This window comes from Lethenteron reissneri, unplaced genomic scaffold, assembly GCF_015708825.2.
Source record: "Lethenteron reissneri isolate LAM-NWPU_2019-01 unplaced genomic scaffold, ASM1570882v1 scaffold_1864, whole genome shotgun sequence".
NCBI classification, from domain to species: domain Eukaryota; kingdom Metazoa; phylum Chordata; class Hyperoartia; order Petromyzontiformes; family Petromyzontidae; genus Lethenteron; species Lethenteron reissneri.
The window spans coordinates 1,594,322-1,605,304 of record NW_026891624.1 but is presented as its reverse complement, the minus strand read 5'-3'; the positions used below and the strand labels follow the sequence as shown (position 1 = coordinate 1,605,304).

The 10,983-nt window shown below is 45.7% G+C and overlaps 1 protein-coding gene across 1 annotated transcript; it reads right to left on the bottom strand.

Annotated features, from left to right (window-relative positions):
* Positions 1–1,671: 1,671 nt before the first annotated feature.
* Positions 1,672–8,500, bottom strand: LOC133339431 (uncharacterized). The gene is made up of 4 exons (XM_061547583.1): positions 8,310–8,500; positions 7,452–7,612; positions 5,389–5,668; positions 1,672–1,872 (listed from the first exon to the last, which is right to left on the bottom strand). The coding sequence occupies exons 1-4, from the start codon at positions 8,498–8,500 to the stop codon at positions 1,701–1,703; spliced, it is 804 nt and encodes a 267-aa protein (XP_061403567.1). The 3' UTR covers positions 1,672–1,700.
* Between the last annotated feature and the right edge of the window lie 2,483 nt (positions 8,501–10,983).

Genomic DNA, 10,983 nt, shown 5'->3' with positions numbered 1-10,983 from the left:
GGAAAGGGCGCCTTAACAAAATAATTTGCATATCAAGATGAATTTATCACATTTATGGGAAATGCAGGTATGTGATTAGTACTACTTATGCACGTGCATTATGCATGATTAGCAGCATCAAAGGGAGGGGATATGGGAAATGCAGGTATGTGATTAGTACTACTTATGCCCGTGCATTATGCAGGATTAGCAGCATCAAAGAGAGGGGATAGGGGTAGCATTAATAAAGGGAAGGAGTGTTAATAGTATGTAGCTGCAGTAACTAAAATCACCACGTGAATAACTAAAGTATAAACTACATAGTATCATCAGTATACTGAATATACTCTACAATAAGCTGAGTTACTAACAGTAATGTATTACTTAATGATATGAGATGTGATATTAAGGTGCTTTACAATTTAGGTAAGCTCCCTGTCAAAGTAAATCCTTAGGACCACAAATTGCACGGCAAACTGACGGCATTCGTAACTTTAAGCGGCATGCATTACTCTCACGAGTTGTTTCACTGAACTGTGTGGAATTTGCTCATTTTTAAACCCTTCTCAATTAACATCCACGCTTTCTGCCAAAAGTGAACAACTTTGAAACATGTCTTGCCGTACTACCTAGAATGCACCGACCCAGTCAGCCTTCAGAAACCGAAATGGATTGAGGTTGGATAGTGTAAATGTTGTGGACTTACGTCCCATCGCACCGATGCGATGAAGTAATTATATAATTAGCACGTTTTGTTCCCGTGACAACCCTAAAGAATTGGCTGTCAAGTGGTGGTGGGTTCACGACACAATATATATGCTTACGTGATTTAACCCAAAAACCTTTATTATGAATTGCGCTATACTATGCTTCTCATCATCATCAATCCATACTAATCAACGTGGTAAAGTATGGTCAGAACATCCCCATCGTACAAACGGTGTGAGGAGGCCATCCTTCAGATATCAATTTACCAAATATTTTGTACTGGTACTTATGCAAATTATACCAATTGAGATAAGTGTTCCGCCAATCAACTGCTCGAGTTAAGTTACTGGAACATTGAACAGATATAACCGTTCACTATTGTACTATTATGTATACAGACATGGATATATGTCATAAATAATCGACAGTTTGACATTATAAACGTATATATAGCTTAAATATACGCTGCCAAGCTTGGTGGTGTTCATTCAGATGCTGTCTTTCCGACAGACCTGTTCTTCACCTGAGGACGGCTTGCTTGCGTTGTGGCCGAAACGTCGTGAGAATTGTATTTTATTATGTTTTATTTTTATTATTTTATTATTTCCCTTCTACGTGACTTACCGAAAGCTTTAAATCGAAATTATAAACGTAATTTAGATAAAAGAGTAAACCGCAGATATTTTTGAAGTGATGGAATTCCAGTAGTCTGCGGCATTAATAGAAAATGAGTGAAAACCACGTGAGTTTTCTTTCTCCTTGGTGCAATTCGCTTTAGTGCTGTGGAGTGTCTAAGATTTAGATGTCTCCGATGTTGGTTGTGGTGGTTGGTTCATAATCCCAGTAGTGCGTGCTGGTGTTTTTTAAGTAGAGGCTGTTGTGGTAGTTGTGGTTCTGTTGGCGTTGTTGTTTTAGAAGAAATGCCTTTGGTCATGGCATTCTTCTTGCTGTTGAGGGTTTGATAGCATTGATGGTTGTGTAATGTTATTGTAGTTGGTTGTGGTGATGGTGTCTCAGTAGAGGATGTTGAAATTCATGCCATCGGTGTTGAGATTGACTTTCACTTCACAGAGGCTCAACGAGTCGACTCTGCCTGGGATGATTATGGTGACGAAGCGGCCCTTTAGGAAGGGGCACGGATAGTCGCGTAATCTTCCCAGAGGCACAAATATGTCTTCAGCGCACCTAGGAGAATTGTAACGGTGCAGCAGATGGGCGCGGGACAGAATGGACTGTTAGACACAGGGAAACCGATACAACGGATCTGTATGCTCTCACATACTCCCATCTCCACCCCGACCAGCCCCTTTTGACCTCTCGACCGACTTGACCTCCTATCCCACAGAGAACCCCACCCACCAACCCACCTACCAGCTCCACCCACCACATCTTCTCCATTTAATAATAATATGTAATCGCATTACAACAGTGTAAACAACAACAAAAAACAGAACCTGGATACAAGTGATTGCCGCAGCCGGTATGGGGGAAAGAGAAATGGAGAGAGGAGAGACGACATACAGCTCAAGTAGAGGCGAAACAAAATTGAATTTCTGGTTTCGGCCGAAACTGAAACCAGACCGAAAGTAAAAAATTGACTTTCGGCCAAAACCGAAGCCGAAACCGAAAGTTTAACTAAACTTTCGACCAAGACCGAAACAGAAAAGTATATAACCGAAGTTACCGAACACAAGATTTATGAAATACTATCTTTACTACCCGGCTTCGCCCGGGACTTGGATTCACCACGGCCGGCCACATTTGTCTCCCCAGTGGCGATGTTGACACACCACACCACTTACTCGTTTGAGGCTGAGTCGACCTAGGGGAGGCCCAGGACCGGTTGAAATAATCGTCACCGGCCGTGAGCGGGAATCGAACTCGGGCCGCCGGGTTCGTACCACAGCGCACGAATCGCTACACAGTCGCTGACCCCCACCCCCCCTGGTGCGTCACGTCATTTATTGACGGCCCCAGACCATGGTTGCGGCTGTAATTTCGCTCGCAAGCTGCTGCTGCTGACGTTTGTGTGTGTATGCAGCCTATCGCATAGGATTGCCTAGCGCGAACTGACCAGCTGATAGACTTAGCACTAGCTTTACATTCTAAAATTAGATCTTCAGTTGACGACCCGAAGTCAATATCAATTTCGGCTGAAACCGAAACCAGACCGAAAGTAAAATATTGACTTTCGGCCGAAACTGAAAGTATGCCGAAAGTGTCCATTTGCCAACTTTCGGCGCCGAAAACCGAAACCGAATTTCCCTCGGCCTCTAAGCTCAAGAGTGAAGGGCAGAAGCAGAGAGTTAGGGTAAAAGTATAAAACCAGGAAACGGTCCTAGGGGAAAACAAGATTGATAAACTCGGGAATCGCGTTTATGTTATTTTAGTTTTGGTTTAATTTGGCTACCTCTCCCCCGTCCCCTTCTGCTTTCTCTCCCTCCCCTGAAAATATTATGTTCCCAATCGTTGTCCCGAGGGTGGTAGGACAGTGAGCCCAAGCGTTTAGAGTGGGTGCGCTGTTATGCGATCATAACCTGTGTTTCCAAATCAGATGATTACGTTGTGTTCATGGGGTCTTGAATAATAAGATAAATACGTAGTCATAGTAGTAGCAGTAAAAAAAAGAAAAACGGGTCAACAAATGGGAGACCACTGCTTCCTATGAACATCACAGACTCTGGTCGAGTGTGGACGCCTCGACAAGTGTGTAACAGTGGGTGGGTCACACAGGGTAAGGGGTATTGTGGCGTAGTGCGTGAGGCATATCCATTAAGCTGGAGAAAGAAGCTCCTGTTTTGGGGCGTGGTCCTTTGTGTGGAGCCAGGAGTCACCACAGCGTGGTCAGACCGGCGTGGGGACAGGTTTTGAGTGTAACACGCCAGCCAGGGGGAGGGAATCTCAGACCATTTATAGTCGGACCTCTCACGTGATTGGCCCAGGGGCTAAACAATGTGCTGAGCAGCACTATAAAAGGCGCACCCGAATCGGCAGGGGGAGCTCAACGCAGAAACTGCAGCAGTGGTGGTGAAGGCAGCATTTCACCATCACCACCACCACCGGGCCCAGTAGTGGCTGGGTGAGCTCCCACCTTCAAGCAGCGACGCGAATGAGGACCAGGGTATTTTCACTGTAAGTAGCAGTTGAGGGCTGTCTACCACTCCACGGAATATATATTTTATAGGGAACCGTTCGGTTACATTATTATTGTTATCTGTTTCCAGCGGCCGACCTGGGGATTGAACAAGGGCGGGTGGGGGACTTCGGGGACGCAGCAAGGGCATGACAGGAGCGGCAGGAGCAGGGAATCAAGTTGGCTGCAGCCTGGCATTGGCCAAGCGTGGAGAATGTTGCCATCTAGTTACCTGGGTGGCTGCTTGGCTGGCTGTGGACATCTCCGACTGCTCGAAGAGGGATAAGCTCGAGGCCAGAGCTGCCCTCTAAGAGGGGTTAGCAGGTGAGGGGTGGAAACCCCTGAGGAGGAACACGGGGCGCTCTGTGAAGCAGAGTTGCGTGTGGGAGAGAACAGGTGTATGACCCCCCCCCCCTCCCCGAAGCTTCTGTGTCTCGAAGGCGTTAGGAACACTAGGTGTGACTGGATGTGTGTGGTGGTTTCTTATTCTTATTGGTTTGATTTTTTATGGTAGCCTGCTGCCAGGCTATAACTCATCTGCTTGGGGTGGTTGGCGTCGGCTCGTGTAAAAATAAAAGCTGACATCACTAACAGCCGGGTCTCTGAGTGGTCCAGCAGCTCGACGCAATACACCCCAACCGTCAGCCCTCCGTGGATAGGCAACGTGACAGGCATAACCACTTCAATTATACGGGAGCTGGATTCGGAGGGGTGAAAAGAAGAAAAATGTTCGCGTTTGTTTTTCTTTGTCAGGTATGTTTTGGTCATATCCCTCGTAATCCCTCCCCCCTCAACAAAAAACAGTTACAATTTCCCCCTTCGGTAGGGGACCCCCTTATATAGTTTGGGTCAGTGATCCCTTTACACCTGCTTTTCATAACCGGTTTGCGCTTAATTTGACGGCGTGTACGCGTGTCACAATGTGACGTATTGGGGCCCGCACATTGCCTTGGTAAAAATAAATAAATAAGTATAACCCGTAAAAACAAAGTTTTTCACTATAAATCCTTTATATGCGTGGCGGCTAGAGTCCTCTCGTCCTCTGGCTTGAGATGGCTGCCACCTATGGGTCAGATGCTTGTCTGCAGTATTAAACAATTGGTAATTAAATATTTAATTTGTTTTCCCTAAACCAGGGGTCGGCAACCAAAATAACAAAAAGAGCCATTTCTTTCCAATTCGGTACAAAATTCAGTATTTCAAGAGCCGCAATGCATCTGAGTACATACTGTACATACGTACATATCGTCAAGAAGCAGCCCGTAAAGAGCCGCATGCGGCTCCGGAGCCGTAGGTTGCCGACCCCTGCCCTAAACAGTGTAAAGTTTTGGAAAATTTTTTTCACGAACATTAATTGTCTCGCACAACGAGTCTGTGTGCAAAATGTCAGCTCGATTGGATCACGGGAAGTGGGTTAAAAAACGACCGAAAGGTTTGCACGGTCGTAAGCAAGCAAGCAAGCACGCAAGCACGCAAGCAAGCAAGCGAACTTAATATAAAGGATTTAAAAAGTGAGCAAGTCACACGCGTGCGCCAAGAGTCCCCCTTGGGACGCATCCACAACTCACAGTGCGTTTCCCTTGCCCCCGTTGGCCTCCGAGTTGCCCACACGGATCTCGGCTCCGAAGAGGCGGAGCCCCTGAGTGTCATTGCGGTTGACGATGCCCACGCTCGAGACTATGTACGAGCGGTCGAGTTGCAGCCGCAGCCAGGGCTCCCACTCCTTGGCCGTCTGGCTGCACGACCCCAGGCAGAAGTTGACGTTGCTCGATGAGTCGAGGACCAGCGAGGCCACCGAACGGGTGTTGGCGTTGCTCGACTGCTGTGCGCTTCCATAGATCACGGGGCCTGTGTGTGTGTGTAGAGGGGAGGGCTGATAATGAGTGTTGCTGCTGTGCGAGCAGAGTGAAGCAACCATGATGGAGGTTTATTTGGGTTGGATCGCGTAAATATATGTTTAGTTAAATACGGCACCACCCGACATACAGCCAATTAGTAAGGTTTATCACGTAAATAAAAGTATCGATTAGTTATTAGTTCAGCACACCTGTTGTGTGTTGAAGAGCAAACCAACAACGTTCACAATTCGAGTACCGGTGACATTTCGCCGGCAATTACAACAGCCTCATCAGGCGACAGACAGAGTTGGGGAGAAATCCTCCTCATGTTTCGGTCTTAAATAAAGGGGGAAGTTTGATGTCATCACTTGTGCCAATCAGGTGCCAAGACCAGAGGGGGGGAGGGGGGATTAATCTCGCCATAAAAATTACAATGGACTGTGGTCGTCCAGAATGAATGCTTTTATTCGAAGCCCCAACATCACACACCTCCTGGAATTACCCCCCCCCCCCACCTATCAGAGGCGGAGGGAACCATTAACAGCCTGCATCTCCTTCATAAAAAAGAAATTAAAGACAAGTGACGTAGGACGATTTTGGCCGTGCAATCCAAACTATGGGCATGTATCGTAAACCCCACTGTGGTATGCGCTCTTAAGCAGATGAGGAACAGGAACACTACACAAACTCTCTCTTGAAACTCTCGTGGCTAACAGATGTCGACATTGGCACATCGCTCGTGAGCGCAATAAATAAAGTAGACTCAAAATGATCCGCGCTCATGATGGTGAGGATAGCTGTGGTTAATTCAACATCGCGGATAATCTAAAAATATCAATTTTACGCGAATATCTATGCAAAAGCCACTAATATAGGTTCAAATTATAGGATGAAGCTGACGATTTCGATTGTTACTGTTTCGATTTAGAACGAATACTGATGACGGACCAGCCGATCGATGTGCGTGCTTCGTGATAACACCTTCCTGCAGAAAATTCCGTCCATTAAGTGAAAAGCAGAGGCAAACCAATCAAACTCTACCCACTGTTGTAAAGCTATGCAACTACTGTACTGTAGAGGCGATCACGTGGTTTGGACTAACCGAATCACATATTTGTCCAGTTTAAGCACGTGACTTGTAATATACATTTCCAAGAATAACAATGTATAACTGTTTTTCGATAATTAATTTATAGCTTAAGGGAAAATCCAGGAGTTAATGTATTTCAAAATCTTAGGTGCGCGGTTATTTTGAAAATCGTATAAACCGCATGCGGATACTGTATAATTAAATCAGACAGGTCAGTAAATTGTGTAAAGAAACTATAAGGCAGTCCTGTGAAAAGTAAAATAAAATGCGAGAGTGAAGTAGCCCAGAGGTCGGTGCACTGGGCTCGAATGTAAGCAGCTGCCTGTAGTAAAAGGGGTTTCAGGTTCGGCTTCAGCTCGTCACCAATTTCTGCATTCACAAATGTCCTTGTTACTCTCCCATATACATCACGATTTGATGCTAAGCTTCTCATTCTTTATAATAACTTGACTTGCAAATAAATTTGACATACATCCTTGTCTGTTTCCATATTAGTACAATAACCATTTGTTTAATATTTATGGCACTGATGTAAATTTGCTATGATTAGTCTATAAATAATCTTCTCGAGCTGATTTTTACTCCAGGGAATGTATTAACTGTGGGATGAGAATCTATCAATTGAGCAAGAAGTCTGGGCTTTCTTCACTTGGTAACCTCTCTGTTAGCTGTGTCTCCGTGTGGGAGGAATATGGATATTTACCGTTGTTTGGCTGGAGCGGAATTGTTGACACCTGGACCTCGCACAGCTGCAGGTTGAGGAAGTTGTCCACCTTGGACACGATGTGTATGAAGCGCGCGGCCTGCCCACTGCAGTTGAAAGTAGCCGTGGTGTTCGCCTTGGCAATACTCAGAGTCTGACAGCTGACAAACACACGAACATAAAATTAAAGACAACCAGTTTCTGTATAATTTATTGCATTGTTCTTATCAGTAGCAAGTGAATGTACAGCCCTTTTTATGAACCCTTTGCTGGATAGAGGTCTCACCACTCCCTAAGGGGGTGCCACGGTGGCGAGATGTAAATTTCCTTGCCTGGTATGCAGGAGGTCGTGGATTTGATCCCGACCCTGACGGCTGTATATTTGGAGTTTGCGTGTTCTAGCTCCACGTGGGTGCATAGATTTAACTCAGAATTCTCCGGTTTTTCCTCCATTATTTGAAAACAAGTGTTTAGAGTATTTGGCTGCTATACTTTTGCACGTGATAAGCCACTTCGTTGAGCGATCATTTGTGGCCAGAAACCATATAGCTCAGTGGGCCTTACTTGGTAGAATAGAAATAGAAAAAAAATATATATAGTGTTCATTGAGGGTCGTTAGACCATATTTCACTACGCTGCTCATTGCGAGGTGGTAATGGGACGATGATGAAGTGACCAACACCAGTTAAAATATTACTCTCCACTTAGTGTTAGCCTTGACTAATAATTAAATTTAGGTCGACAGGCTTATTGTGCAGTGTGTAACCACTAACCACTGCTCTTAACAGTTCATCCAGTAGTCGATAAACAAAGGCTGATGACGACGATGATGATGACGACGACGACGAGACCACTCACAAAATGTTGTCGGCCGCACTGCTGTCATTCAAATTCCCAAGGAGCAGTTGGCTCCGGTTGTATAATTGATAAAAGATGTCACGGAAGGTGATCGTGACTGCATACACGGGCATCCGAACTTTGAGATCCAGGCTCCACCAGGGATGCGCCTCGTAGATAGTGCTCGTGCAAATCCCAATGGAAGACGACATGTTCCCGTCAATGGCCAAGGATGCGTTCGCAGACCGGTAACGGTATGTGCTCGACTGCGTCGCCACTCCATACTGAGCAACATTTTCACCTGGAAAAGATGACACGAGGGACAGGCAAGAAGTGAGGTATACGTGCCTGCCTGCGACGAAGGCCTGTTACAAACATTGTATGGGTGGGGGCGGGGCACTTCTGGAACGGTCTGCAGAGGTTTCCTAAATACCCAGCAAAACTAATTCATAAATAATGAGCAGGTGCAAGTCGTAGCCTCCAGTCCCCCAGTAAGAGAATAGATATTCTGGAACGAACCATGAGGTAATGCTATCTTAGAAGAGGAGACGCCATCGTAGGAGGTGAGAGGCCATGTGCTGTGGGAGGCAGCTGGTATGTGAGAACAACCTGGAAAGTTGTCAGAAGAACCCAGGAGACCTGCTGCCTGGAGAAACTGACAACTTTGGAGATGTCGGTGAACCTTTTGAGTTTGCCGCTCCTGCTGACTTTGACCGGTGTAGATTGATGCCTTGTGCCTCGTCGTCAGCCTTGCACTTGCCTATAACTGCCTGGGGGCCTCTACGGAGATTGGCTAGCTACTCCATGTAACCCATGCCCACTCTTTTTCTGGCTCTTTTTGGCAGTGATCTTTATCGAGCGTAAAGGGGTGGTTCCCATCAAATTTTCTTCTTCTTCTTCTTCTCTTATATATAAAAGTCTCCGTGCGCTCGCGCTTGCGGGGGATTTGGCTCTCGGACGGTGGTGTTTAACACTGAAATAATTTGCCAGGGGGCACGCCCTAAGCCCCGTGGTGGGTATAGGCTATTCCGTTTTCCCGTCAATTAACTTTAAAGTAGTTTAATTAACACATTTGTGCCGTATCTATTATTCATTATTTACTTATTGCACGACATCGACTGTACCAAGTGACGCCAATTACGGGGGGGGGGGGGGGGGCGGACCCTGCCAAGTCATGCGCGTTCGCTCCAGCTCACGGGAGACATTTTCTTTTACGCGTTTTACAGTCAACACGTACACACATGACGCTGCGGATATTTCTTCACGGTGTCATGTCCTCTTTGCCCCCCCCCCCCCCAACACGATGCGTTCAGTTTATATTACAGACTCCGTAGATAATAATATTTTACTGCTTACATAGCATTATTCTTGCACGGGCAGGCGGATGTTGGTGAGGGGGTAGCGGCCCAGCCCCTAGCCTGGCAACGTGCCAACTCCGCGCCGCGCCAATGTAGGCCAGGACGGGGGCTACTCATCGCACAAGGCCTCAACACGCCTATGCTAAGTACACATTTCCTTGCTTCTTACGCTAACAACACAAGTCCATTGTTTATTATTGTTAAACACATTAGTTGACAAACATTACAATAATAATGTTTGTGTGCAGATAAAAACTCAGCTTCATTGTTTACCATTATGAAACAAGTTCACAGATGTTACAATAATTCTGTTTTTGTGAAGATAACTACTCAGGTTCATTGTTTACCATTATGAAACGAGTTGACATGTTACAATAATTATGTTTGTGTACACAAAACTCTTTTTGGATTTTTGGGTTGCTCAATTTCCCCTTTTGATGCGCTTTTATAAGGCTGCCACGGTCTACTGCCAGTCTGTGATTTCTGCTTATTTCTTCAATGCATTTATATTGTTTTCATCGCTCACGTCACGCTATTTACTTATACGTAGTACTGCGATACTGATAGCTGTGCCATCATTGGGGATTGCTGTGCCCGTCGATGTGTGTGTGTGTGTGAGTCCATGTGTGTGTCTTTGAGTCCATATGTGTGTGCGTGTAGAGCCATGCATGTCTTTCACTCCATGTGGGTGTCTTTTTCGAACGGACAACGTAAAAAGTGTTTGTGTGTGTGTTAGTCCATGTGTGTGTGTAAGTCTATACATGTGTGTGTCACTGGATTTGTGTGTGTAAGTCAATGGGTCTGTGTGTTAGTCCATATGTGTGTTAATCCATGTCTGTGTATCTAAAGTAGATATCTGTGTGTCACAGTCCATATGTGTATGTGTGTGTAGGGCTATGTGTGTGTCAGTCTATGTATGTGTAAGTTCATGTGTGTGTGTCTTAGTCCATATGTGTGTGTGTGAGTAAATATGTGTGTTTACGTCAATGTGTATTTTAGTCCACGTATTGCTGTGTGCGAGTCGGCGTGTGTGTATGAGTCGCTGTATATGTGTACGTCCATATATGTGAGTGCAACTCCATGTGTCTATATATCAAGTGGATGTCTGTGTGACAGTCGACATGTGTATGTGTGTGTCACTATGTATGTGTGTGTGCCGCTGTATGTGTGTACGTCGATATGTGTGTAACTCCATGTGTGCGTTTCTCAAGTACATGTCTATGTAAGTGCGAGTCCATATGTGTGTGTGTCTGTAAGTTGATGTGTTTGTGTGTCTCAGTCCATGTGCGTGTGTGTTAGTCGCTGTGTGTGCATGCCTCCATGTTAGTCAGTGTAAC

What these genes read in the sequence shown, in the direction of transcription:
- LOC133339431 (XM_061547583.1), bottom strand. Translation starts at nt 8,500, where the DNA reads ATGTCGTCTTCCATTGGGATTTGCACGAGCACTATCTACGAGGCGCAT. An exon ending in AGTGCGGCCGACAACATTTT is followed by an intron (nt 7,613 to 8,309) that starts GTGAGTGGTCTC and finishes TGTGTTTGTCAG; the next exon opens with CTGTCAGACTCTGAGTATTG. An exon ending in GGGGGCAAGGGAAACGCACT is followed by an intron (nt 1,873 to 5,388) that starts GTGAGTTGTGGA and finishes CAATTCTCCTAG; the next exon opens with GTGCGCTGAAGACATATTTG.